The sequence below is a fragment of the Tauraco erythrolophus genome, chromosome 6 (genome assembly GCF_009769465.1).
Source record: "Tauraco erythrolophus isolate bTauEry1 chromosome 6, bTauEry1.pri, whole genome shotgun sequence".
NCBI classification, from domain to species: Eukaryota; Metazoa; Chordata; class Aves; order Musophagiformes; family Musophagidae; genus Tauraco; species Tauraco erythrolophus.
This window is the reverse complement of record NC_141470.1, coordinates 48356393-48382896: the sequence shown is the minus strand read 5'-3', so window position 1 is coordinate 48382896 and position 26504 is coordinate 48356393. Positions and strand designations below refer to the sequence as shown.

General features: G+C 38.8%; 1 protein-coding gene across 1 annotated transcript in view; it reads left to right on the top strand.

Annotated features, from left to right (window-relative positions):
• SPTLC2 (serine palmitoyltransferase long chain base subunit 2) overlaps window positions 1-26504 on the top strand; it is an 86429-nt gene that overhangs the window by 1673 nt on the left and 58252 nt on the right. Inside the window, 5 exon segments of the mRNA XM_086613534.1 lie at window positions 10359-10553; window positions 19263-19417; window positions 20465-20613; window positions 20945-21069; window positions 25865-25958. Coding sequence (XP_086469660.1) covers window positions 10359-10553; window positions 19263-19417; window positions 20465-20613; window positions 20945-21069; window positions 25865-25958 — 718 coding nt within the window.

Genomic DNA, 26504 nt, shown 5'->3' with positions numbered 1-26504 from the left:
AATATATCTTGGAAGCCTGAGATAGCTATTTCTGAAGAGGGGGAAGGCTCGCTGGAGAAGTGGTCATGAGAAATCTTAGCAAAAAGCCAAAGAGTAGCAGCATTGTCAGAGGATGCAAGAAGAATATAAGAAAGTTTTATATCTTTCTGGCAACTGCTTGCTGGTGAAGCAGAGACTTAGAATTAGGAGTCTTGCATTCTTTTCTCCATAATTTTGTGTGGGCCAGATTGCTAACTTTAAAAATGAGAGTCTAGATGATAGAACTTGACTGGAAGAAGTGACTGTTTGGGGTACTGCTTGTGTACAGCTTTCTCAGATAACATCAGTGATGAGAGCTTGGAGCTGCCAAAGGTAAGGTCGTTGAAGTATCACAGATTTGGCTACTTGCTTGGTCTTTTGGCTTTTGAATTTTGGTTGTTGGGCCTTTACACAGCAGAAGGGAAACATGTTAATACTTACTGTGTGTTGGATATATTTGCCTGTATGTGTATATATCTATACTGTGTATATACCACATACAACACCTGAGAATCTGCAAGTGAAGAGATGTGTGGAATGCTAAGTAATCAAGTATGGAAAAGGAGGCAGCTTACACATGAGAGTGCATTTCCTACTTAGCAGAAAAAAACGGAAAAGTAAGGATGAAGAAAAAAAGATGCTTTTGCAAGAAAGCCTATCACAGGGTCCTTGAGAGAGGTAAGAGGCAAGAAGAAATCTAGATAAAATGACTGTATTGATGGGAAGAGGAGGGGAAGAAAGACTATTGGTATAAAGCAGCATTGCAGTCACTGGTGATTTATCTGGAAAAGCCTGGAGCTTGTGAGAGGAGAGCTTAGAGACAGGGTAGTACATCACCATGCCCTCCTGTAGGGCTTGATAGTGCAGGAAAGCTCTACCTGTTTTTAATGATATGAAGAAAGGAGTCTGCCCTACCTAGGACATCTCTGCTATGGTTACTTGAGTAAGTTTTGGGGTTTTTTGGTTTGCTTGTTTTTATTGTGTTTGTTTTTTGTTTTTTTTTACCCTAAAAAAAAAAAAAAGACTTTAGATGTAAGGATGTTATCCATATGACGCAGATTTCGAGCTTTCCTTACAACTCCCTCCACAGAGAGACTGGTATTTAACATAGTGTGGGCTTTTTACTGATATTCCAGCATGAGCAGGAGAGGGTGAAATTGTTCACCTTAATTCTTAAATAGGTTGTTTTACTTTGTCTTCTGCTGGGATCTGAACTGCTAATCCTTCCCCTTGTGTAAGAGAAGAGGGAAGCTTGCAGCCTACTAAGGCTGTGCAGTAACTGACTTTGGCTACCTCGGAGATTAATGAAATATCATCACTGGCTAGGAAAGTAATCGCTTCAAGTTAGGATTTCAGCATATTAGAAGGACGTTCTGTTGAAATACTAAGGTAAATAACGTGTGTCTTTTGCTTTCCTGAGAAGTCCTGTGTTCAAATTACTTTGATTCTGCTAACAGTTAATCTGTTTAGAGATTCAAGTTTAGTGAATGCAACGATCTCTTAGTGAATGCACCTTCATTAAAAGAGGCTGAAGAACCATCTAGCAGTTAAAAATTGTGGGATATTGAAGTAACTAACTTTTTTTCTGATTGCGTACAGTTATGAGAGTGCATGGTTAGGAAGAATAGAAGCTATGGATAGGTTCAAAACTGATTTAATGCTTCAGTGTAATACTGTGTTATGTAAGATGAAAGCCTGACATCTCAAAGGATATTGTCATGACATGAGGAGATGAACACAGCCAGGAGAAAGAAAGCAAATCTAAATAAAAGAACAGTGAAGTTACCTCTTCAAGTTGTGCGTGATTCTGCTTTTTATGTCTTTCTGGTCTATTGGAGTCAGTTTAGTAGAAAAATCGTATTTAGGATCTATGAAGGCACTTGTGGGAATAATAAAGAGTGCAGCGAAAATTGCTTTTTCTTTCTACAGTGCAACTTTAAACTGGAATGTATTTCTCCATTGGAGTGTTTTGCTTTGATGCAAACAGCTAATGGTTTTCTGATACTGCATCTGAAAAAAAATTTCTTGCTTAAAATAGGGAGATTGGGACATATTTGATGGGACAAGGTGCCCTTGTTTTCCATAATAACTTATTGGAATCTACCTATTACTGTGAATAGATTTTTCATAATGTGTTTTTTTTAACTCCTTAATTGCGCTTCTCACCTTAGAGTGCTTCTGTTATCCTTCTAGAAGTTGAAGAATAAATAATCTCAAACTAAAAAAGTAATTGGAATATAGGTTTTAGATATCAAGTTCTTAGTTTCTGTTGTGCATGGTGTCTCCAAGTCAGTTAGATAGGAGCTGGAATGATATAAACAAATTTTTATTTCCCTGATGTTTCTAGAAGGTCTTCAAATGCCATACTGTAGCGATCTCCAGATAGCTTATTGCATACATGTTTTTATAAACAAGGTCTCGTACTACTTCCTTAGGAAGACAGGGAATAGTTTGGTTTTAAGAGGGTGGGAGGACTTGGATTTGCATTCCTTTAAAACTGTCACAAGTCCTGAATTCTTACAGCTATTAAAATGCACAGCATAGATTTTTTTTTTTTTTCTGAAAGCTTTGGTGTGTATATGCTAAAAAAAAGTTGTGTGGTCCTGTGATTTTTGTTTTGGTTTTTAGGGATCACAATCATACTGCTTGTAGGCTCATCTTCTGAGATGCTTCAGGATGTATAGGGGAATGATGACTTCAGCCTGATTCTGTAGATGCTTTGTCTGAAATTCAGGTTAGCGTAACTTCTTTGGGAGAGCACGCTTATGAAGACTGCAAAAAATACTGGAAGTTTTTCTTGTTACAGTGAGTTAGTGGTAGCAGCGATGTGAGTAAGCCCTTGTTTTCGATGAAGGTTAGGATAAGATAAAGATGTTAAATAACTGCCCTATCCATTAGTATAAAAAAGAATTTGAATACAGAATTGTGGTGTTTTTTTTCACTTCTTCGTGCGAATTTAAAATACAAATATTTCTGATAGAGAAAAACATTGATGCTAAAGAGCTAAATCTCGTTAACTTATTCATGAAGAAGTAATCATTCCCCCTTACTCAGAATTTGTGAGGCTGCATCTTGAGTACTGTGTCCAGTTTTGAGCTTCCCAGAAGGATGCCGACATAGCCACGTGAATCTGTGACCCAGTCGAGGGCCCCTAAGAAGCAGAAGAGACTGGAGCACATGAGGTACGAGGAGAGGCTGAGAGCTGAGTTTCTTCAGCTTTAGAAGGAGAAGGCTCAACTAGCTGGCAGGAGGATATAGAGGAGATGGAGCCATACTCTTTGAAGTGTGTGACAATAGAATGAGAGGCAACAGATGTAGTTTGGAAGAATATGAAATTTACATTACATATAAGGAAAATAATTTTTCCGTGAGAGTGGTAAAATACTCAAGAAAGCTGCCCAGAGAGGTTATGGAATCTCCGTCCTTGAAGATGTTCAAGACTAGATTGGACGTGGCCCTCAGCAACCTGCTGTAATCAAACCTGCTTTGAGCTGGGGGTTAGACACGATGAACATTGGAGGTCCCTTCCGAAACTGATTATTCCATGATTACAGAGATAAACTCATGGATTGCAGGAGAGTTTGCCCAGGTTTAGACATGAGCATTTAATCCTTGAACCTCTGTAAAACTGTGCGCCTTAGGGCTTGTAGCATGTACTCAAAGGCTTGCGTCCGACCTGAGGAAAGAAGTTATTACTTTCTACCTCTTGCTTGGCTTTTTGATTGGCTGCATTTATTGTGTCAATAGCATAAAACTGAAGTGAGTGAAAATGGGCTGACCTAGAAAAGAGTACTGTCTCCTTCAGATGTTTTAATTGGCAAAACTCTTATTTCTGAAAAAGCATACCTGTGCGCAAGGATACTTTTCTAACACCCAATTTAATTATAAAAGACTGTAAGCCTTTGTGGAAGGAATAGCTGCACAACATTTTATCTGGCTAAATGAATGCTTGAGGCCATCGTATTAAATTAGTAGATGTAGTGCCAGTGTTGCACTTGTTAAACTTCCTTATCTTTACTGGTATCTAAACAAACAGCCATGGTAGTTGTTGATGTGACTGGCTTCTCTTAGATTTGAATATGTGCTACTGAAAAGTCAGTTTGGATAAAGAGTTAAAATCTTTAAATTACATTGGGACTGCTATTTCAAATTTGGCTGATGATAAGCCTTAAATGCTATTATAAATTGTTATAAATGTATGCAAGTTCATTTTTTTGTTATTGTAACTACTTGAGTGATATATCATGTTGTATTTTCCTGTCTTAATCATACAGCAGAAACATTGTTTTCCTAAATGTCATGCTTTCAATTTGTTGGAAAAAAAGCTTTATCTTAATTATTTATGAACTTCAGCTTCTCTAGGAGAAACATAAAACATTGGTGTAGTGTCAATAAGGTTTCCTTTTTTTTTTTCTTAAGAAATCCCTCCTAGAAAAAGAACCATTTTTAATTGAAAAGTATAGTCTTGAAGAATACTTATACTTGAGAAAGCAGGAGCTGAAAACTTTAGGAAGTAATGGGGTTTAATGTTTGTAAAAATAAGTGAGAGCGAATTCTAAAGGAAATTAGGAACACTTCCAGAGAACCTAGAGATTGACTCGTTAGTGAACCACTACAGACTTGTGCTGTCTTTGGAAACCTGTATTGCAAAACACATTTAGTAATTAAGCATGCAGTTGAGGAATTCTCTCTCAAAATGCTGTACACTTAAAATCTACTGAACATACTAGATAAGTAACATATTAGGTTTAAGGTAATTTACGGTAAACTATCAGAAAAAAGTGGATTCTCGATAGGATTCAAATGGTCAGCTTTCTGTAGCAAGCAAAAAACCCCAAACTTAATTGTAGCAAGCAAAAAACCCCAAACTTAATTGTAGCAAGCAAAAAACCCCAAACTTAATTGTAGCAAGCAAAAAACCCCAAACTTAATTGTAGCAAGCAAAAAACCCCAACCTTAATTGTATCATTCACTTGCTAAAGGAGGGGAAAAACAACCCTAGCAACACTTAAACATTATGAAAATATATACAGTTTTTATAGATGTGGCAAATGCATCTTGAAGGAATGCCGAATTTCTTGGGAGTAACTAGTTGCAAATCAAAATATTTGATAGTACCTGCCAACACGAACAAATGTTTAACCAACAATGCACTTAAGTGTTAGTCTGTTGTAAAACAAGTTTCCCTCCTGTGATTTTCTTTCTTTTTTTTTTTTTTTGAAAGCTTAAAATCTGATAATGTGATTCAAATCAGTTCATTCTAATTTTGGTAGTAAATACTTGGTCTTTTTACCCATGCAACGGTCTGAGATCTGAAGTCTGAGAACAATGCAGTGCAAAGAAAAAGCCTGGAGGTGACAGTAAAATAATCGCAGGATACCCTATTGGCTTGTGTCAGCTGCCTCTGCGGAGTTCTCACTTACTGCTGTGCCAATTTGCTTGCTTCTTTATAATAAATGTGACTGCCTTTGAGAGTGGAGGCAGATCCTAGAGCAGACATGAATCCTATATATTTTCATTGCCTATAGCTGGCAGGACTCTGTCAAAAAAGCAAGCAACTCATGGAAGCATTCTTCCATGTTATATTTCTAAAAAAAAAAAAAAAAGAAGAACCTGCAAAGTTGCTATTAAAATTTCTACCGTATGTGTAGTATGTGGCAATGAGAAACTACTAGGTGTTAATAAGAATTTAGCAAAGTTGTGTTCCAGTGTAAATATTCCTTTTAAGGTGTTTACATAAAGTCTGCCGTGTTCATCTGACTTTGTTCTTCCTGGCAGCATGAAACGAAATACCCTCTTCAGTACAGAGCATTAGGGTTTTCTTGGGGCAGGAGCATAACCAGTTACTGTGCATTTAGCTCTCACTGTGTGCTGTGCATGTTGCATTTGTAGCATCTTCTCTCCCTGAAGTACATGCCCGCCGTGCAAGGTATGTACCCAGATTCCTGTGATAAATCCTGTGTGATGTCTGCAGTAGTGTGTGCAAATGTTCCTGTGTTTCAGCATGGCTTTGGTCTTCTCACAAAACTTCTCCTTCTCTAACGCTTTTGAAAGTTAAGCGTGGTGCCCTTCATTCTGAGGGTGTTTGGCTTCTAGTGTGCTCCTTTGCAGCTACCAATTTCTACCGTGCTGGCTTTGTTTAGGATGAGTTCTTATCCAAGTTGTCTGCTGACACAGGTATAGCAAATACACTGAAAACCCTTTTTTCTATTGATTTTGAGAAATGAGTTTTTGATTAAAAGAAAATCAGGTTCAGAATAGTGTCAGTTTCATACCCAATCTGTTTTAGGTGCTCACAGTGAAACCATAATTAAATACTAAAATCTGTATCTATTTACTGTTTTCGTTTTACTTTCTTTGTAAATTCATGACAGAGTGAGGTATGGTGGTCCTTATCTGAATATCCTGCTCTTCAAATTTAGAAAAGGGAAAATGGTGAAGGATACTAGTAAAAGCATGTTTATTGCTAACTGCTGCTTATGAATTGCAGGTTTTTTTAATGCTCTGATAAAGGGGTTATCTCACCTAGTAGGATAGTGGAGGTTGTAATCAATCAAGCATGCGGTTAGATGCATTCTAGTGTGAATTTGTGCTCAATGGGTGGCTTAAATGACGACTGTTTTTGTGAAGATGATACTGTTCTGTCCCTAATGCCAAATGACGTATAATCACGCAAAAGGGCTTTTATGTGAGGTTTTTTTCCATGTACGTCATTAAAGAATTTAAGTAACTCAGGATAGGAATACTTTTTCTGTCTGTGGAGCTGGAGTCTCGTTCTGATGGTACCTGACCTTAAGGCACTGCAAGATCTGATGCTATCTGGAGGCCAACATGGTCTTTAAAGCATTGCTTTGTGCAGTAGTTGGGTGGGAACTGGCACACAGTGTGTGCTTGTGCTGCACGTGCGTACATCCACAATCCCATCCTCCACCTGTACTAGACATGCTGTCGTGCTGCTTACAACGATTCTGATTTGCAGGATGAACTAAGTTTGAAGTCATTTTTGTAATGTAATGTTTTGTGAATTGGAACAGTTTTTGTTACCAACTTGGGGAGATGATTATAATCAGACTGCCTGATGTGTTCTGCTTAGACCAGTGCAGTCTTTTCTAGCTGCAGGTGTATGATGCTGCTGCTTCCAAAGTGTTACAATACTATTTTATGTGATTTGTTTCCCCAAGAGCTTGGCCTAACACAGGCTTTACCTGTGGCTGATTCAGAATGCCATCTCTGCTGCCTTCTGTAACCAGCTGGGTGTTGCGCTCTGATTTGTCTCCTGCGGTTGAGTTTCTTAGTGTGATGGTTCTCTTCTCTGTACACGCGCTCTGAGCAGTACAGGGCAGAGAGATGCAGGTAAGCATACTCCTGCTTTTTTGAACCACGTGCTTAGGTGAACCCTGACTTTTCTTTGTAGCCTCCACTTAGATATATAGTATGTTCTAGTTCAAAGGTCATGGCTCACTTTGTTATCACAACACTTGTTGAAACTATAAAAGTCTTAATTTTGCACCCTTCCCCCCTGCCCCTGGAAAAGGAGATGAATCACTAAGCTGTACCCACCTTCTTTCTTTGTCTCTGGGCCTGAACTTGCTGCTCTTTGGCAGCAGGCTTGGAGCTCGCAGCATGTGAGTCTTCATTTGAAGGGTGATGTGGGGATTCATAAGGCATTCTTGGAAAAACGAATAGGCTTGTATCAAAAGTATGGCTACAAATGTCTCTTCTGTAGGCAATTCTGCGGTGTGTTTGTAGTCATAGTATGCTTCATGAAAAGTCCGTGGAATTGCGTTCAGAGTATTTCTTTAGTGTTTAATTCAGATAGGATAACATAGAAGCTTCTCAGCTTACGTGGTAGCTGACATGAGGGTATAAGGATATATAAACACATTGGTAGAAGAACACTGGGAGGTGAAATTGGTTGGAGTATGTGGTGAATCAATACAGATATTCCTGAAAGGGCCTTTCTTAGTGAAATGTTGTTTTTGACCATGTGAGATAACTTGTTCAGTGTTAGCATTTGTCACAAGCAAAGGCACCTCTGAAGACCTGGAAAAAACATATGTGCTTCTATTTGGATTAAAATTGTGTATAGGTTTGGGTTTGTGGCTTTGTGTTTTTTTTTTCAGTAGCTACTTTTGGTATTAGGGAACCCCAAATCCATACCTTTAGGATGTGATGTAGCCTTTCATCTCTTCCAAATGAACTTCCAGTTACCTGGCAAAGACATTAAAAGTTTTGCTGTGATCTCTGCTAGATGCTAGGTAATTTTCAAAGTGGTCACTACCAGTTTTCTGTCTGCTTATCCAGAAATCAGCTGTTAGTAGACAGTACAGGTAGCAGGTATGTCATGTGCCTGCTCCTTAGTAGCTGATGTTCGCAGCCTGGTCTGTCAGCGTGAGGACACAAAATTCAACTTGAATTCATCAAGCTGTGAAATTATAGTAATTGGGGCTTTGCATGATCTTTCCTAGATCTGGATACAATAAAATTCTATGGTTTCATGAATTGGAGCCACAGTGATATAGTTAAGTAATCTTGGGAGTAACAGAGAAGAGAAGAGAAAGCTTTCGTGGCATTTCCTCTGCAGCGTTGACTCACCCAGTCTGTTGATTGTCATGGTGCTGCTGCCCTTCTCTGCCCAGCAGCTACTGGTTCTTGTTTGCTGAGATCTATCAACTGAGTTTAGGGAGTGGAGCCGTAAAGACTATTAGGGTCTAATGAATAACCTTCTGCAAACCATTGTATTTTCAACTTCATCAGTTCAGTGATGGAGGGACGCTATGCTGAAAATCTGATTAGCCTTAGTCATGCAAGCCAGAGGCTGATGCAGGTGGCTCAAAGTGGGAGTGAACGGGGCAGGGCAGTTCCTTTGGCCCACACTGTTCCTGAAGAAAATAGTGTATGAACCTGTGGCCTTTGTTAAAGCTGTAAATTGCCATCATCTGAGCTGCAATGTGGTAAGAAGTGTTCCTGCACCTGTTCCAAATGATGGTAATTTTCTAATTTATGCCACCACTGTATGTAGTATGTTTTTAAAACTGCTTCAGCATTAAACCTAGCCTCAAAGCACTGCAGGTTAGTTATTTGCATCTGGCGTAAGTGCTGCTGCTAAAGGATAAGTTCCTGCTGTGTCTTTGTTGTTTTGTTTCCACACTTGCACCAATTCTAAAGTCCCCGCAACTATGGTGAGCAAATCGAGGAATTGCTTTGGTTGAAACTTTGTTTTGCTCTGCAGCTATCTGGATGTCAGTGTTGGCAAAAGGGAAGAGGTAGAAATGAGTATCAGGAGGAAGGTGGTGGTGCAGTTTACACTCAGTGACTGCATAGCTATGGCATAATTGCATCCTAAGAGCAGACCCTTGCTTCTGAAAAATTATTTTCAAGATGTTAATGCCAGGCTTGAAATACAGGCTTGCTCCAGCATCTGGGATGAGCAGGTGCCACTTTCCTAATAACGCAGTGTCTGATGAGGCCAGCGAGTATATGTGTTTTTGTTGATTCATCAACTGAGCTCTTGCCTTGTAGCTGTGAAATTTTTCTGTAATTGTCACAAATGTCATGTATTACAGTAATCATACTTGAGATGGGCATGCACAAGTATTGTACTAGTCAAGCTCTTATCTTCAGGCGATGGTATGTAAGTAGCAATATGACTTTTAGTGTGGATTTTGTGCAGAAAGCCTTGCTTTGTTCTGTGTGCTGACATGTGTGCAATGTTGAGACTATGTATACAATGACTTTTCTGTCTGTGGTGTCATGTCCACCTCATGGATGAGTACAGTGTTTATGTCAGCATCTTTAGGCTAATGGCAATGGAGACACAGAGTATGCTTGTTTTGTTACAGTAATACATGCTTCCAAAGTTGAGTCTGTTTTGATATTTTCCAGTTTCTTTTTCAGTTCTCATAATGCTGAGAATACATTATTTAGCTTAATAAAACTATTTGTTTCTATTTTGATTTTCCCTGTACTGAGCCTCACTGTGCTGTTATTTGTGCCTACCTAGTTCTTGGTGAAGGGGGAAGGCGTTTTTTTCATTTTGGTTGGCCTGGATGTAAGCAGTGCTCTCTATTTAGCTTTGTAACCTAAAGAGCTTTAATCAGATGTTAGATTAAACTGCACTAAATTGGTAACTGACTGGTTACCTCAACAACTTAGCCACCTTGTATATGGAGACTGACAGTATTTGTCAATAATGGCTGAACCTAGCTGGAAGTACTTGGAGCTGGGTGAGGGCATGCAGAGCTTATAGCTAATCAGAGGGCCAAGGACTACCCTGAAAAGTTTATTTGTCATTTCTTGAAAGAATATCTCAACTGCCTCTCTTTAAATTTTTACTGTAGATAAATCATATTGTGCACAATGGAGGATTATACAAAAGGCCTTTCAATGAAGCTTTCGAAGAAACACCAATGCTGGTTGCTGTGCTGACCTATGTAGGCTACGGTGTTCTCACTCTCTTTGGGTATCTGCGAGATTTCATGCGGCAGTGGAAGATTGAGAAATGTCAACATGCAACAGAAAGAGAAGAACAAAAGGTAACCATTGGGAAATAACAGTCAGTGGGAAATGATGTGGCTGAGGCTATAGCTTGAGCGTTTCTTTGGGGAGCTGCGTTGTCCAGTTTTCTGCTGTTTTCCTTGTCTTCTGAATGCCCCAAATATTATACTACTACTGCTGTGTCGTTAAACAAAATAATGTTTCTTTTAGTTGGGTTATTTTTTGGCAGAGCAGTTCCCTCATTTGGTTCACTGTAAAGCTGCTTCAACAGTTATATCAACATGCTGAGAGATGCCCCAGCTGCAGAAGCAAGGGTTTGGAGGAGACAGACTGCATATGCCAGCATTAGCAGTTAAAAAAATGCTTATCAAAGGTTCTGGTTTGAGTTTGACAGCAGTGAGAGGCTTTCTGATGCAGCTCTGGTGGCTGTGTTTTCATTCGGAAGCATGCTATTAATTCTCTTTAGCCTGAGCAGTTGCAAAGAAAAGCTTGTGGATGAGAACCAGAGCACAAGCTGGATGACGTTAAATTCATCTGGAGTCCAGAATGCTAGCAGATTAGCTGGTGAGTGATCTGAGGTACTGACTTCTGACTCACTGGTAGCAATTAAAAAGAACTAATTTGTAAGACGTATTCACAAAAGCTTCTGTTACCAGATGAAAAGTCTTGCCTGCTTCAGCAGTTAGTCTGGAATAGATAATCCTAATTTTGGGTAGTTGTAAAATATTTTGAGGCCTTTCTTCCCTACAGGAATCAATTACTTTTAAGAAAGCTACTGTTAAAACTTGCAGTTTGCCAGTGAGCACTCTTAGCACAATGCAAAATATCAGTGAGCTTTGCTCCAAAGGTGAATTGTCTTATTCTTGCTGATTCTTGAGTTTTTCTCAACTGCTTTGGGGAGCCAATCTGGCTTATAAAATATTAAGGGAGTTTGTTTTCCAGTTGCTAGTTCTGTTTTCCAGTTGCTAGTTGCTTGTTTGCTAGTTTGTTTTCCAGTTGCTAGTTGCTTGTTCTCTGTGCAGCCACACAGGCAGTTGGCTAGCAGAAAATAGGGGGGGGCAGGAAGGACATCTCACTAATGCAAACAAATAATCAAGGGTGGGAGGGGAAAAGGAAAAAAAGGAAGACTTCTTTGGAGGCTTTTTTTGGAGGCAACACTGGAGCAAAATGTGTGTCATCTTACGGTAGATTAGCTAAAATGCGGTAAACTAACCAATGCCTAAAATTACTTCACAGTAGCCTCTTTCTGTAAGCATCGTGAGTTAGAAATAAGCTGATCCATAGCAAGGCACTTAATTCCGAAACAGAAATGTTCTCATAGGAGTTTAATGAAGAATAGGTATTTCCAGGTTGGATGAGGCTTTGGGCAACCTGGTGTAGTGGAGGGTTTCCCTGCCCATAACAGGGGGGTTGGAACTAGATGATCTTTGAGGTCCCTTCCAACCCAAACCATTCTATGATATTGGTTAGAAATGTACAGAAGTTCAAGTTTACACTGTTTCCAAAACTGACTTCTGAAATCTAGAAGTAAAAATCTTGGATCCCTTTTAGCAGTTACAATATTGGAATAAGGATTGCTCAGCTTGAAATTTAATGTGTTTGTTTGTCATTTGAGCTACTCTGGTTTATGTCACCTGAGAACATGACACCATTGTATTTTTCTGTGTATAAACTAGAAGTTGATACAGAAGAGAACAGTCAAACAGTTGCATAAATCTACCAAGACATTAGAATAAAGGTTTAAATATCGGTCTATACTCATGGTACTTGAAGATTATAATGGGGTAACTGAAGTGTTGGTGCAGTTACTCTGTACTCTAGTTGTTATATTTCCGTTGCACAGGTTTTGTGAAACACTTGTTCTGTTACAGGTGTGTAATGTGCAAGACTGCTTCTGTGGGAGCAGTCATGACTCTTATGAGAGTGTACAAAAGTAAGACCTCTGGCAGTAGGTCTAATTTGGGAATACATTATTGATATTAGGCTCTCAGTAAATATTGTCACAGAGGACGTTGAAGCACAGTGTTTGTTAGCAACTGATTATCCTAATTCTAAAAGAAATTTAGCCTTGATTTTTTTTTTTATAAATTAACTTAGCATTGCATCTTACCCTGAAAGACATTTGCTTAATAAGTATATCTCCCAGACAGATGACTTGAAACCCTTTGAGTTTGTGTTGGTTATAGCTTGCAGGGAAGAGATGCATGTATTCTGGTCTTGTTTTGTATCTACAGGATATCTGTGGATGGAGCTAGTAAGAAGTGCCAGTGAATGTTGCGTAACAATGAAAAATAGGAAATCCTGTTTAAAAAAGTTTTGGTTTGAAGAAATCTCAGACTAGTGTACTTCCCCAAATCATGTTTCTAGTGCTTGGGTTGGAATAGCTGTTTCTGATACCAGGCGAATAGAAAAGTGGTCATGTGAGGTCTAGAACATACAGTACTTATCCTCACACTTTGCTGCTTTAAGCTTTATTCGCCTGCAAATGAATCGATGAGAGCACGTTGCAGCGTATCTAGTGTGGGAGCCAGGTTTTATTTTGGTGTGTGGGGAGGTGCTCAATGACTTGTTTTGAAGCAGTTTCCCATTATTTTCAAATATTTGGATCTCTCAAGCTGCTGGCTGGCAGCCCAATCATCTTCTGGTAAGGGAATGTGGATACTAGTGTGCAGAAAAGGCTCAAAACTCACACTTTTTTCTTTTTTTTTTTGTTATTAATACATGCAAATCACAGGAGCCCTGGGGTAGTCTCTGGCAGATTTGTGACCTTTGTGTGGAAAGTAACATTTTTATTATTTAAATTAAATTTTCTTAAGTATCAAGCAAAAGGTTTAGCTTTTTGAAATAGTTCCTAGTTGCTTACATGAAAAGCTGAAAGCAAAGGCAGTGGGAGTGGCTGTGTAATAGTGTGTGATGACCTGCTTTTTGAGCAAAACAAAATTACGTAGTGTGAGGAAGTATTTCATAAAGGGATGAATGATCTTGTCCTGAAAGTCATGGAATTGAAATATGTCTGTTTTCTGTGTTGTGTTTCTGGAGGTGATCACAGTTAAAAGCATAATGTATACTTGGTCCAAAACGTAGTATTAAAAACAAACACACAAAAAAGCCACCTTCAGTTTTGTATGTTTTAGAGGGCAATTTATCTCAGTGGAGTAAATCCTTCCTTAAATTGTCACTTACTATTGTAATCTTAGCCTGTGCATCAGAACTAGAAACTGAAAAGTGACCAAACTAATTTAAAGAGCAGGCTTTCCAACAGGTCTATATTGCAACTGTCTCTGACAGTCAGTAAATTCCTTGGAATTTGAGAGCCTTGCGTTGAAATTAATGATTCCAGGAAAACCTAATATTCACTCACTGTTGGAATGCAAAAGGGTGAAAAGGGGCAGGCTTTGCTAGTACTGATTTCCAGGAAATGGTCTGATGGGTTTTGGCTTTAAAATATATCCAACTGGGCTTTTCCTGGAAACCAGTGTTGTGTAGCACATCCTTTCTCAAGCATTATCAGTCTGTTTTAGCCATGGGTAAGTGGCAAGATTAACAATTCTCCATTACCCTGGAATCAATTTATACGTACCCAATTTAATGTAAGGTCTGGTCGTACAATGTATTTAAATCTGCAAAATGCTTGCAGAATTTTGAAGGCAGGTTGAAAACCACATTTACCTTTCTTACGGACTGATTTGCCTCTCACTTACCTTGTATGTTTTGTATATGGGAGCGACTGTGCAAGTCGGGACAGTAACTCTCTAACACACCTCTTCATGCTTAGTACCTTGCCAGTTAGAACGTGTTTCTAGCATCTGGGGTTTTCAAACACTTGTTCACAGGAATCGAGCTGTAGGAGTATCTTAGGGGCAGTACACTAGAGTATTTTGCTCAATATTGTCTTAGCATCTGTACAGCTCATCAAAGGCCTCTTGATGGTGTAAAGGCTTCCACAGTTATTGCTCCACTTTTTCTTGACTCGCATAGCAGTGAGATGGAACTAGTCTTTCTGCTTCCTTTCAGAAGCCTGAAATTTGTAGCAATTGTCTACTTGATTTCCATTCAGAGTCAGTTTTGTATTATCAGGGAATGCATTATGTCAATTGTAGATAAGCCCAGCTGGTGCTCATGGCACCATTTGTTAGCTTAGGTGCAACTGTTGTGAAAACTTGGCTCTGAAAGCAGCATAATTGCTGCATTTGCATGTCACTATGCCCTGAGCTAATGGTTACAAAGCTCTCATTATGACCTTCGCTTGTTATACTACTAATTTACAGTATGATGAAATCATGGATTCCCAAATCACCTATGCTAGGGTGCTGCACCCCAAGGGAGAATTTTATTCTTCCCTTGTTGCACTTTTTCTTGAAATTGCTATGCCTTTTTGGCTTTTGGGAGACCACTAGTACTTAGGTTTCTTCATCAGGTATCACCTTACTAACAGGGGATGTAAGGCTTAAATCGACAGGAATGGAGCTGTTGAGGATTTCTTAGCTCCATGTTCATGTGAATTCAAGTGAAAGAACATACTGCTTTTGCTCTCTCCTTTGGAAACAGTGTGGCTTTTTCAATTGTTTTACTGTGCTTAGTCTGAAGATTGCTCAGAGAATCAACTCATTCCTAGAATATTTTCGCTCCAAATGAAGCTGTTCCATCTCAGGCTGATATTCTTAGGTCTGTTACGGCTAGAAAGAGTGCTCGATCTGAAATAGGATGAGAACTTGATGGAAAAATAACAATAAGCTCTGAAGGCTATTTAAAGGTGACAGTGATTGCTTCCAGCAGTAGGACACTGTTGCAGCACAGCACTGTGGCTGCAGGTGCCAAAAACTTGAAATAGTATGAATTGATAGATTTCATGCCCCTCCATTCTCAAATGCTTTTTCTTGGTTCAAAGATTGAAATGTTTAATTTTCAAGAGGAATTCAAGTGGTCTTTTTGGTATACTGTCCTCTCTACTCTCCATCTGAAATGTCACACTGTAGAAAGATGAGGGGACAACAAACAAACGAAAAAACCCAACCCCCAACCAGCCAGACAAACAGTCTGGTTCTGTATGCCAACTCCAAAAGAGGGCTTTCAAACTCCGAAAGTCAATACCAGTTTATAAAGGCATGATATCCCTACCATTTCTCTTTTTTATGTTCTCAGATGCATGGATTATGAGAACCTTTTGGTGGGTTTAGGATTACTGAGGAAATAGACAATCCAGTTTTGATTTATGCCAAAATAACATTCTTGCCTGTCGTATTTCAAGGAACTTTATCCTAAGAGCTAGCTGAGGGTGGTTTATTGGGAAGGGGAGGGGTGGGATGGACAACAAAGGGGCTGGCATTAAGCTGATGCCTCACTTAGAGCCCTTTTGTTATAATCTTACAGCTTGATACCCCCAAGAACTAAGGCTAGTGTAGTGTCATAGAATCATAGAATGGTTAGGGTTGGAAGGGACCTCAAAGATCATCTGGTTCCAAGCCCCCTGACATGGGCAGGGACACCCTCCACTACACCAGGTTGCTCAACACCTCATGCAGCCTGGCCTTGATCACTTCCAGGGATGGGGCAGCCGTAATTTCTGTTTCAGTGCCTCACCACTCTCAATGTAAAAAATTTCTTCCTTATATCTAATTGAAATCTACCCTCTTTCAGTTTAAAGCCATTGCCCCTTGTCTTACCACTATATACCCTTGTAAAAAGTCCCTCTCCAGCTTTCCTGTAGGCCCCCTTCAGGTACTGGAGAACTGCTATAAGATCACCCCAGTCCCGTATTAGACCTTAATTCCCTTACCCATAATTTGTTCCTTGAATTCTTGTTGTTTTTTAAGACAACTTTTCTCCTTACCATAATCAATTAGATTCAGAGAACTTATCTACCTCACAGTTAAATCACTGTAAACTTACTTATACTGTTGACTTGTAAGATCATACTTGTGTTACACCTCTTGGTGGTGTCAACCTGTTGTGGATGATTGTCTTTATCTCACCAGTTGAGCTTGTTACTCTTCCTGCTTTGTCATCTTGGGTTTCAAGGTAAAACGTATTCTATCTGGTCAGTAATCTGAGGTGAGATTGAACTATATCAGTCCAGACATACCTGCTTGAGTTAGTACAATGACTCATTTCCAGCCTCTGCTCCTAGCAAAGAACCTTGGCTAAAGTCTTAATTATTTCCAGAGTCACATAGTGTGCTTGAATAACTACTGCAAAGCTGAATTCTCATGCAAAGATGTTTAAGAGGAGTTGAAAATACTTAAAAGGATCTCAAAAGATTATAATTAGAATAAAAAGTACCCTCAAGTGTTGATCTACTAATGTGCTAGAGTTTCTTTTTCATCTTCTCACTTCCCCCAGCCCCTCTGCAAATGATGTGGCAGAGTGTTTCAGACACTTGTAGGTAATTTCAGTTTTGTGTCATGAATCTGGATCTTATCAGTATATTGGTACAAGTATATTTTATGCATATCACCACGTTGTAATAGAATACAGTAGCTTATACAGAATACAGTTACACATATGTAACTTTTCATATATGAAGGAAGTTCTCGAATGCATTTGTCAATACTAAGATGGTTTTCTCCATTGTGAAAGTGGCCAGTTTGTTAGTGATTCAGCCTTGGACTCACTTTCTTCCTGGAACAACATGAGGCACTGAAGTTGAGGAAGGATAGAGCTCTGTAGCTACTTTAGAAAAATGATTTTCTAGGGGATTACAGTTTTGTATTAGCTGACCTACTACCCCTGTTAATCTCTGTTGACAAAAGGCCTTCAGAGAAGAGCTGGCACGTGTGAAATAATGCAAAACTATATTTAAGTAGAGGAACATGAAGAAATAATTGCCCTTCTGAGCGTCTTAGCTCATAGAAATCTTGTTCCCAGTGTATGTCTTTGCTGAGAAAAGACATATTTGTGATTCTGTGGAGGAGTGATCACTGGCTAAATTTGATTTGTTTTTCTATAGTTGAAAAATCATATCAGTGAATGTCAATATCTTTATGCCTTTATGTCATATCTTTATGCCTTTTTGGCATGTCGTTATGCACAGGCAAATCTGAAGGGAGCTTAGGTGCAACTATGTCTACTTAGAAGTTGGCACTTTTGGGGTCCGTCTTTCCTCGCAGCTTCTGGTGGGATGCAAAAGGGTGGACCTAGATGGTTGCTTTACTCCAAACTGAAAGGACAAAGTTGTTAAATTGTTAAAATAGAAAGGTAAAGAAAAAAGTTGTCTTCCTGCAGTCGAGCATTGTCAGTGCTCATTTGTTTGAGTTGTTTTAAAAAGCTGGCATAAATGCTCCCGGTTTTGCCTCAGTCGTTCAATAATATTTGGTCAGACAGATATTCCGTCTTGCTTATCCTGTCACCAAAAATAAAATGCCCTTCACGATGTTTGCGTTTCTCTTAGGGAAAAACAGGAAGTAATGCTATGCTGGCTCTTACCTTTGTCATAAATTCTACTTTTTCCTTTTGTAGATTAGTAAAAAGGTGCTTCCCCCACCCCACCCACCAGCAGCAAATGAATTACCCATTCTTATCACTACTGAATGTCAAACTTCCTCTTAATTGAATAGTAATAAGGAAATCTCATGACTTTGGAGCATTTTAAGTAGGTCAGAAAAAAAAACGTTCTTGAGTGCTCAGATGTCCTTGCTGCCACAGTTAGTTTGATGTTCCTGTGTGTTATCCATTCAAGGCAGTCGCTTACTTTTCCCGAAACACATTGGAGGGGAAGCTAGAATTCAGGAAATGCTCATGTGAAGAAATCCTGTGGGACTTAAGTGCCAATAAGCTGTGCAGAAGAGAAGTGTCATCATGTTGCTTACTAGCTTGGAGTCAGAAGAAAAAATTATGTAAAGTTCTAACAGTAATCTCTCTTGTAATCCCAGTGCTGCTACATTAATGCATTTCTTATGTACAGAATAAAAAACAGTGAAGTACCCTAGTTTTCAAGTTCTGTGTGTATTCAGTAGAGCAATGTATACTGTGATGCTGAAGAGCAATTAATTGCATGTTCCCTTGCTCTGCTTAACTCTGAAGATCGAGTGCAAATCTCTTGCAAAGATTATATGCCCATGCATTTCATGAAGGGAGCTATTGTATGTTTTGAGAGAGGTGCTCTCCTCAGCTACCCAGCAAGAGCTGGAAAGAGAGGCAAGGTATTTTAAGTCCCGTTTGAGTTGGGAGAACAAAACCACATTATGTCATTAAGAGCTCCTAGTTCAGTTTCCGTGTTGCTTTCAGTAGTCTCTCTTCTATACATTAGAATTTTTTGAGGCTTTCTGACTTGAAGCATGACCTAATGCCATGATTGTTTTTGCTGGTTGTAGTTGATGGCTTTTAGATTCTATAGGCTGCTTAAGTTATATACAAATAAGCACCTACTGTTGAAGAAATCTTGGGGGCATGGTAGTTTTGCAGATCGAAAAAGTTTGGAAACGACATCTAGCAGATGGATTTTGCACTAGCAGATGAATTACTTCAGTTTTGCTGCTGTCTCACCTTCAAATAATTTTACAATGGCTTGGATTTGCAGGATTAAAACCACTTTGGGTGGTATTGGTTTCCAGGGTTTGTGATGAAGAACTCTTAATTTTTTTCTTGAATTTTCTTGATTTTTTTTTCGTTTGTTAATTACACCCAAATGCCAGAAACAGCTTATTCCTCTTATTCCTAGTTAGTCATTTGCAACAATGAAGCAGCACTGTCTACCTAATGCCTGTAACGTATATTTGCCTTTTACTTAGAGTGCTTTTTATGTGTGCTAGGACTTTGTCCCATTGTACCAGGACTTCGAAAATTTCTACAACAGAAACCTCTACATGCGCATTCGGGACAGCTGGAACCGTCCAATCTGCAGTGTGCCAGGGGCCAAAGTGGACATGATGGAGAGAGTTTCCCATGACTATAACTGGACGTTCACGTGAGTCAAAATTGAAGAAAAGGCTTCCAACAACTGTCTTTAAGTAGAGGGTCTATAAGAGCAAGTTGCAGGCTGTGAGGTTAAAGGAGCAGTGAGTCATGTTTGTTTCGAGCTTTCCAGTGGCTTGAATCAATGAATTTTGCTCTTTTGAAACACATCTGGCTTCCAAGGTGATTATTTGTGTATAATCTTTTGAATACTTATTAAGGCTCCCGACTGTGTTAATTTTATTGTAGGCATATGTCTATGAAATCTTAATACTTTTGTGTGTGATGACCAGAACTTGGAGTAGATACAAGTAGCAGTGCAATCCAAAGTGACTTTGTGTTGATTTAGAATCAATCCTGACACTTGAAGTAAACATTGCTGCCTGAAACTGAATTTAACACAATTATTTTGAGTTGGAACTGAAGTAGTCTGTAGAAACAAAATCAGAAATGCAAGGACAAGGATTTTTACAAATTGGAAACAGCATATCACAAATTTAATGTGAAGAGGTTTGCAGCACAGTACTTGGTGAAACCAGTCATGTCTCTCCTTGGCTTTCAAGGGTGAAATAATTAAAACTTTTCTTCTACTAAACTTCTTCCTTAATCTCCTTGTCACGTATTGTTAGCACAGCAGTGCCAGATGTGTTTCCTTTCTGTGGTTAGAGGATATCCTGCTTGAGGGTCTGCCAAGTTAATTGATCTAGAGATCTTATTTTGTAATTGAGAACAATATTGTATGTTTTTGGGATGGAGGAGGGACATGCCAGATTAAAAACAAACGGTTTGAGAAGCCTCAAGCAATGTTAAATATGATAGCAAATGTGTCTTTTAGTGTAAACTCTTGTGGGAACTAGTTTGAGACCATAAGTTAGGGAAAGTATCTTTTTGATTGTTTCAGTTTGATGACGGGCAGTACTGAAATAGTTGAGTAGTGCTTCTATTGATTTTTAACATTTCAGTGTACATGCTAGGAAACTGAAATAACCTTCTGGTGTAGTTAATTTTTTTTAAATTGCGAGTGTCCTAACTTGTGGTGTGGTTTTTTTTTAAAACACAGGTACACAGGGAGAGTGATAAAGGGCATTATTAATATGGGTTCCTACAACTACCTTGGATTTGCACAGAAGGCTGGGACTTGCCAAGAAGCAGCAGCTAAAGTTCTGTCCCAGTATGGAGCTGGAGTGTGCAGCACTAGGCAGGAGATGGGTAAGTTGCAGCAAGATAGGATGTTCCCCAAATGTATGTTTCAAAGTCTGTAATCTGATTGCAGGTCTTTTAAACATTATTTGTTCCAGCTTTTGGACTTTAGGCATCGATAAAGAAGCTTTTACTTTAGTGAAGACAAATTGACTTGCTGGGTTTAGTTTACATGGCATAGCAGTTGACTCACTTATGTTGTTGTATATCTTTTTTTTTCAGTGTTCCCTTATGGGTCTTTAAAAAAATAGCAGCCTAATTGGTGGAAAGTCTTCTCCTTGTCTATAGCAATAGTGAAAGCTTCTCCTCACTCTGAATTTCTCATTTGTTTTATGTGCAGGAAACTTGGACAAACATGAGGAGCTGGAAAAGCTAGTTGCCAGATTCCTAGGTGTGGAATCTGCAATGGCATACGGAATGGGGTTTGCAACCAACTCTATGAACATTCCTGCTTTAGTTGGCAAGGTACGGCTTAAGTCACTGGCAGAAGCTCATCTAACAAAGATTCTGCTGTTTGGGTTTTCTAAAAGCTACTTGTTTGAGTTTGTCTTCAATGGCAATCCCTGCAGAATATTCTCTATGGAAACTATAGGTCTGTGCTGGTTTTGGCTGGGATAGAGTCACAGTATGCATCTCTAACCTTTGCAAAAATCTTTTTGGGAAATAGCATCCACAGGACCAGTCGCAGTCCAGTTCTTGCCCTCTTTCTGGGAGAGTGCCTAGTATGTTAAGGCTGGCTTCCTCAGGCTACTCGTGAGTGTGTGAAATGGTTACTGATTTACAGGCTGATTGAGTGAAGGTATTTTGATGCTCTTGAGACACTAAGAAGTGACTGTTATCAGTGAGACGCTGATTCAGATAAGCTGAATTGCATGTTGGTACATACAGAATTTATTATATTTGACAGCAGAAAAATCCTTCTTTTGAAGGGGCAAAATCCTAGTAGAAGGACTATTTGAGAGAAACAAGGTCAAATGTAAAGACTAATGATGTCTATGTGCCCTGTGAAACAGTTCACAATGCAGCCTGAGCGTCCTATATCTCAAACTATTTTTTTTTAGTTATTGGAAAATGAAATGGGAGAGAGCTCTTTTTTGCATCTTCTGGTGCAAAATACATGTTCTCTCAGCTCCTACTTAGAGTAAAATAGTGCACGTGCTGCAACTGCTTCCTCTCGTTTGAAAATGATTCACTGTTAGTGTAATACTACTGGCTTGTTGGAATTCTTTGTCCCTATGTAGTGAATTATTTTTCCTTGATTACATTTATTTATTTTTCCACTTCCTGAGATCACTTTGTAAATTCTTCCACTTGTGATATCTACATACTATAAAATTGCTGTCTTGTTCTTCCCAGCGACTTTTCCTCCTGGTAAATCTCATCTTGACTAGCTGTAGTGTCTTCCTGCATGCTATTTGATTTGCAGCAATGAAGCAGCACTGTTTACCTAATGCCTCTTTTCTTTTGGTCTGTTAAGTTTTAAGTATAAGATGCATTCCATAATGAAAAATGTTTTTGAGTCCAATGCCAGAGTCAAATTTGGTGTCTTAAATCTAGTCTTTCTCGAGTCAAATACCTCTGCAATGCTATGATTTTGAACAACACACATTACTCCTGATGTCTTTTACTTGTATTTTTCTGCTCACATTTTTCTCTTCAACAAAAAATAATTCATGATTTCTGTGAGACCTTTTGGATTCCAGAACACGCATGGTCAGATATATTTAAGTAGACTTCTGTCTATTGTAAGCCACTACAAATTGGCCATTACTGCAGAGTTAGTCTTTTTTTCTGTGTATGTGGATCCCACTGTATATCTTTTAATAACTTATAAGAATACCCTTGAGACACCTTACTCAGCTCCTTAGTTTTCACATTTGAACTTTAATGGCTTGTGCAACCATTGAGGGAATCTGAACAGTAAATTCCAAGACATGTAACATACCTGTTTTCATACACATAACTTGCATATTTACTAGACCAACTCTTTTCATAAATGAATACAGCAGTCTATACTGTGTTAGTAATGAGCATACTGAGGTTTTTTACACTTTGAATACAAGCTTCTGCCTCCTAACTTTAGAAGTGCCCTTATACTCAGGTGAATACTCCAAACAGAAAATGCTGTCTTCTGAAGAAAAGAGTTCTTGTCAATTGCACCATTTCACAGTTCAGAATGTTCACTAAATGCTTTTTTGGGGCTGCCTGAAGTTGCTTCTCCTTGCACTTGTTTCTTCATTGTCTGCAAATAAGGACTCATATAAATCCTGAATTCTGGCACCACCCGGTACTCAATTGGTGGTGTGTGCACAGCCTGTTTGGTAATGTTTTGATAGAGTCCTCAGTAAAGCCTGGAGATTCCCATGCTTGATTAAACTTTTGGGCTCTCATTTTCTTTTTTTACTACTGTTTGTGTCTCTCTGCATGTCCTACATATGTTTTCAGGTGCAAAGCTGCTTGGAACATGAATTTTTTGAAGTTTGGCAAATATAATCAGTAATGGCATCTGTATTTGGCCAGAAGGAATTTATTTGACATTCACTGATATGATTTGAAGCTAATAATTATTTACATCGTATCTGGGGACCTATACTGTGACTTTATTACCTTTAAACACAAACCACTGCAATAAGGTTACTCGCATACATGTAATACTAGAACACCTGTTCTGTTTTTGCTCTCTGGAATGCTTGAGCACTTGGTTTATGTTGCTACTGAATCCTCTTTTAATAGCAACAAATATGACTTGACTACAGGGCAGAGTTGGGTCCTAGGATAATCTCATAAGTATTGATCAGCAAAAGGAATTCGAAAGCTTCATCAGCATTACCTAGTTGATCTTTATTCGCTATGCCTTGTTAACAGTAGCTTCTACTAAGCAGATGCTGAAAACAAGTATAGTTGGTGTACACTGAAAGTTGTATTTCAGCACTATTAAAGCATCACTAAAAACAGGTCTTTCTGCACCTGGCAGTTTTCAGCAGGAGAGACTCGCTCTTGGCAGCCAAGTTGTCGGCTGACTAGTACAGTCACTGCCAAGTATGCTGAGTCTAGACCACAGATAATGTGAGATTTGAGGATTACATAGTCAGAAGTTGTTAGACCATTTGAGGGTAAACTAGGCTCTGAAACTTGCCTGTTTTGGAGTGTGTGTCATTAATATAGCTACTGTAAGTAGCTAGTAACAGCATTCTGTACTGCCCTTAGCACAGAGCTTTTCACCATAACTCTGGACTGACAGAGGCTAGCTAATGGAGTTGGAGCAACGGTGCTTGAAGGATCTTTTTTTGCTTGTAAGAAAACAAATAATTTCCATGTGTAGTTGGTTTGTGAAATTAAGTGCTCAGGACCAAATTATGCAATTTATGTATGTAGCACTTTGTGGTAAAATGTGACGTTCACTTCAGTTTCTGTGCCTGCCTTGTAGGATGCATTGATAAGTCTGATCTTCACTGGCATATGTTTTTTCATGATACCAGTAATGCGATCTCCAGTTAGTGTTAGTTTTCTCCTGGGTGCTTTCTCAAATGTACATTTGCTGATAAAGGCAACTGAAATCTTATCATAGTAGTAGCAGCACTCGGTTTCAGATATGATCATCAATGATTGCTGTACTGTACACTGTACCACTGTACAGTGGCTTCTTTATTTGTTTGCCCTCTCTTTAGTGGCAGACAATACTAGACTCTTTTCTTCCTCTTCAGTTTAAATTCATTTCTTTTGTCTAATTGAATGTCCTCTTCTGTTACAGAGGGGTGATAAGAAGCTGCTCCTCCATTTGTTAAATCTTTCTTTACCAAAAGCTCATACTTGTTTTTATGGAGAAGCTCCTTCTAGACTATTAATCTCTTCTTTCTCTTTTTTTAATCTGTCACTTTTCCTGCTTCCTATCATTTAAGAAGGATACTAGTACTGGATTGTTATATTCAGTTTTTGATACAGTAGTGTTTAACAGCAGTGCCCTCCGACGTAGTGTACGTACTCCTTGTCTGGTGTATAGTTCCAAAGAGCAAACGCTAGTTGGAGATTTCCATACTTCTTATGCTGAAGTCTCTGAAATATGCAATGTGAATCCTTGTAACAGCAGTTTGAACACTTGAGATTTAGTGCAGTTTCTGGGTAAACCAATCTCGAACTTTCCCAGGATGTAGAATATTTACAGGTACATTTCAATCCTAGTGCAAAATTTCCTTTATTGTGGACAAAATACTCCTCTTGTTTGTGACAACTCCTTGTGTAATTGTAGGCAATGCTTTTCACAGTCCGTTCTGGTAACTCATTGCAGAGAAGAAATGTTCTTGACTCTTCTCTCCCCCAGTTTGTTAATAAATAAGTACGTGTTTATTGTCAAATCTTCAGCATCTTGACATGCTTTCTGGATTTTTAATTTAACAAAGTCTCTTCTAAAGTTGCATCAGATTTGCACAGTAATTGGAGTAGGCCAAGATTATTAAAAAATAATATTGCTCTCTTACAAACTAATCCCCCAATATGCATTCCTGTAGCCCATAGTGATAATGCTGTGACTGAATGTTCAGCTTATCAGCTATTGACCCGTAATCATTGTTGCTCTCAAAACAGATGTTATCCTGTTTTGGTGTTTGTGCAAGGATATATCTTCCCTTTTTTGAAAAAGCAAACAAGTTCAATGTAATGTTTAATGGCTTCAGAAAATTTATCATTTTCACTCTGCAATTTTGTTTTCCCCTTCCTGTCTCTTCTATGTTACTTCCATCTACAAAGTGCTTAATAGTTCAGTTCATTAAAAAAAATTAGTCCCTTTGGTACCACTGAGCACACATGGATTTAGTCAATGGTTACCTCCTAAAGCAAGAAATGATGCAACTTATTGATAGGGTCTTTAATCTAGGACTGAAGTGGCCTGTTCCCTAGCACCACCATAGACTTTCTGAGTGAACTGCAGCAAGCTGCTCTGCTTTTTGTTTTACCTGACTGCATAGGTGGATGAGTACTTATCATCAGCATGAGATATTCAGGAACATTCAGCTGCAAGACTTCTGGGGAAAGTGAAAGTTCAGTGGTTCTTTCACATAACAACAGTCATGTATTTTTGTTTGCCATACTAAGGCTGCAAGTTCTTTCTTAGCAAGTCTTGCCTGGACTAGCTGCATTTATCTTGGAAATAATATTTTTTTTTTTTCTTAAATGATCTCTAAGCAGTTCAGAGCTGGAAGGTATTATATGTTTGGCCGTGAAACATAACCTTTTCCATATCTTCCTCTTTCCCCTTCTAATTCAGGGCTGTCTGATTTTGAGTGATGAACTGAATCATGCATCACTAGTGCTTGGAGCAAGACTGTCAGGAGCAACTATTCGAATCTTTAAGCACAACAGTAAGTATCAGATGGTGGACTCTGCCTTTCTGCAGATGCTATAGATCAGATACAGTCTCTTCTATCTTCTACTAGTTGGAAATCCAGTTTCATGCAGGGAAATCAACAGCTGGTTACCTGAAAGGTCAGAAGACTGCTGCTACTGAGAATTTAATCGTCCTGAATTGGATATTTTTTCATATGTTCAGTCTCAACTAATAACATTTTTATCCTGAAACTGTTCTGGCTTACATCTTCTGCATATGAAGAGGAACATGCTGCCCTTTGGCAGGTCTAGGGGCACTAGTGTTTTAACATGGCTTCTTGTTACCTGGATAGCTCAGCATGGTTAAACTATTCTAACAGTCTGTATCGCACAGTAATGCAATCTTGTAGTGGTCCAGGTTACAATTGGAGGATAAGAAAGCTTAATTTTTAGGATCAGATGCCGACATCATCCTACAGTAACAAAAGCTTATGAATGCAGATGTCCTAGATAAACTAGACAGCCAATGTAGTACAAAAGGAATTTTGGGGATGCGAAGTGTAGATTAATTTCACTGAGTT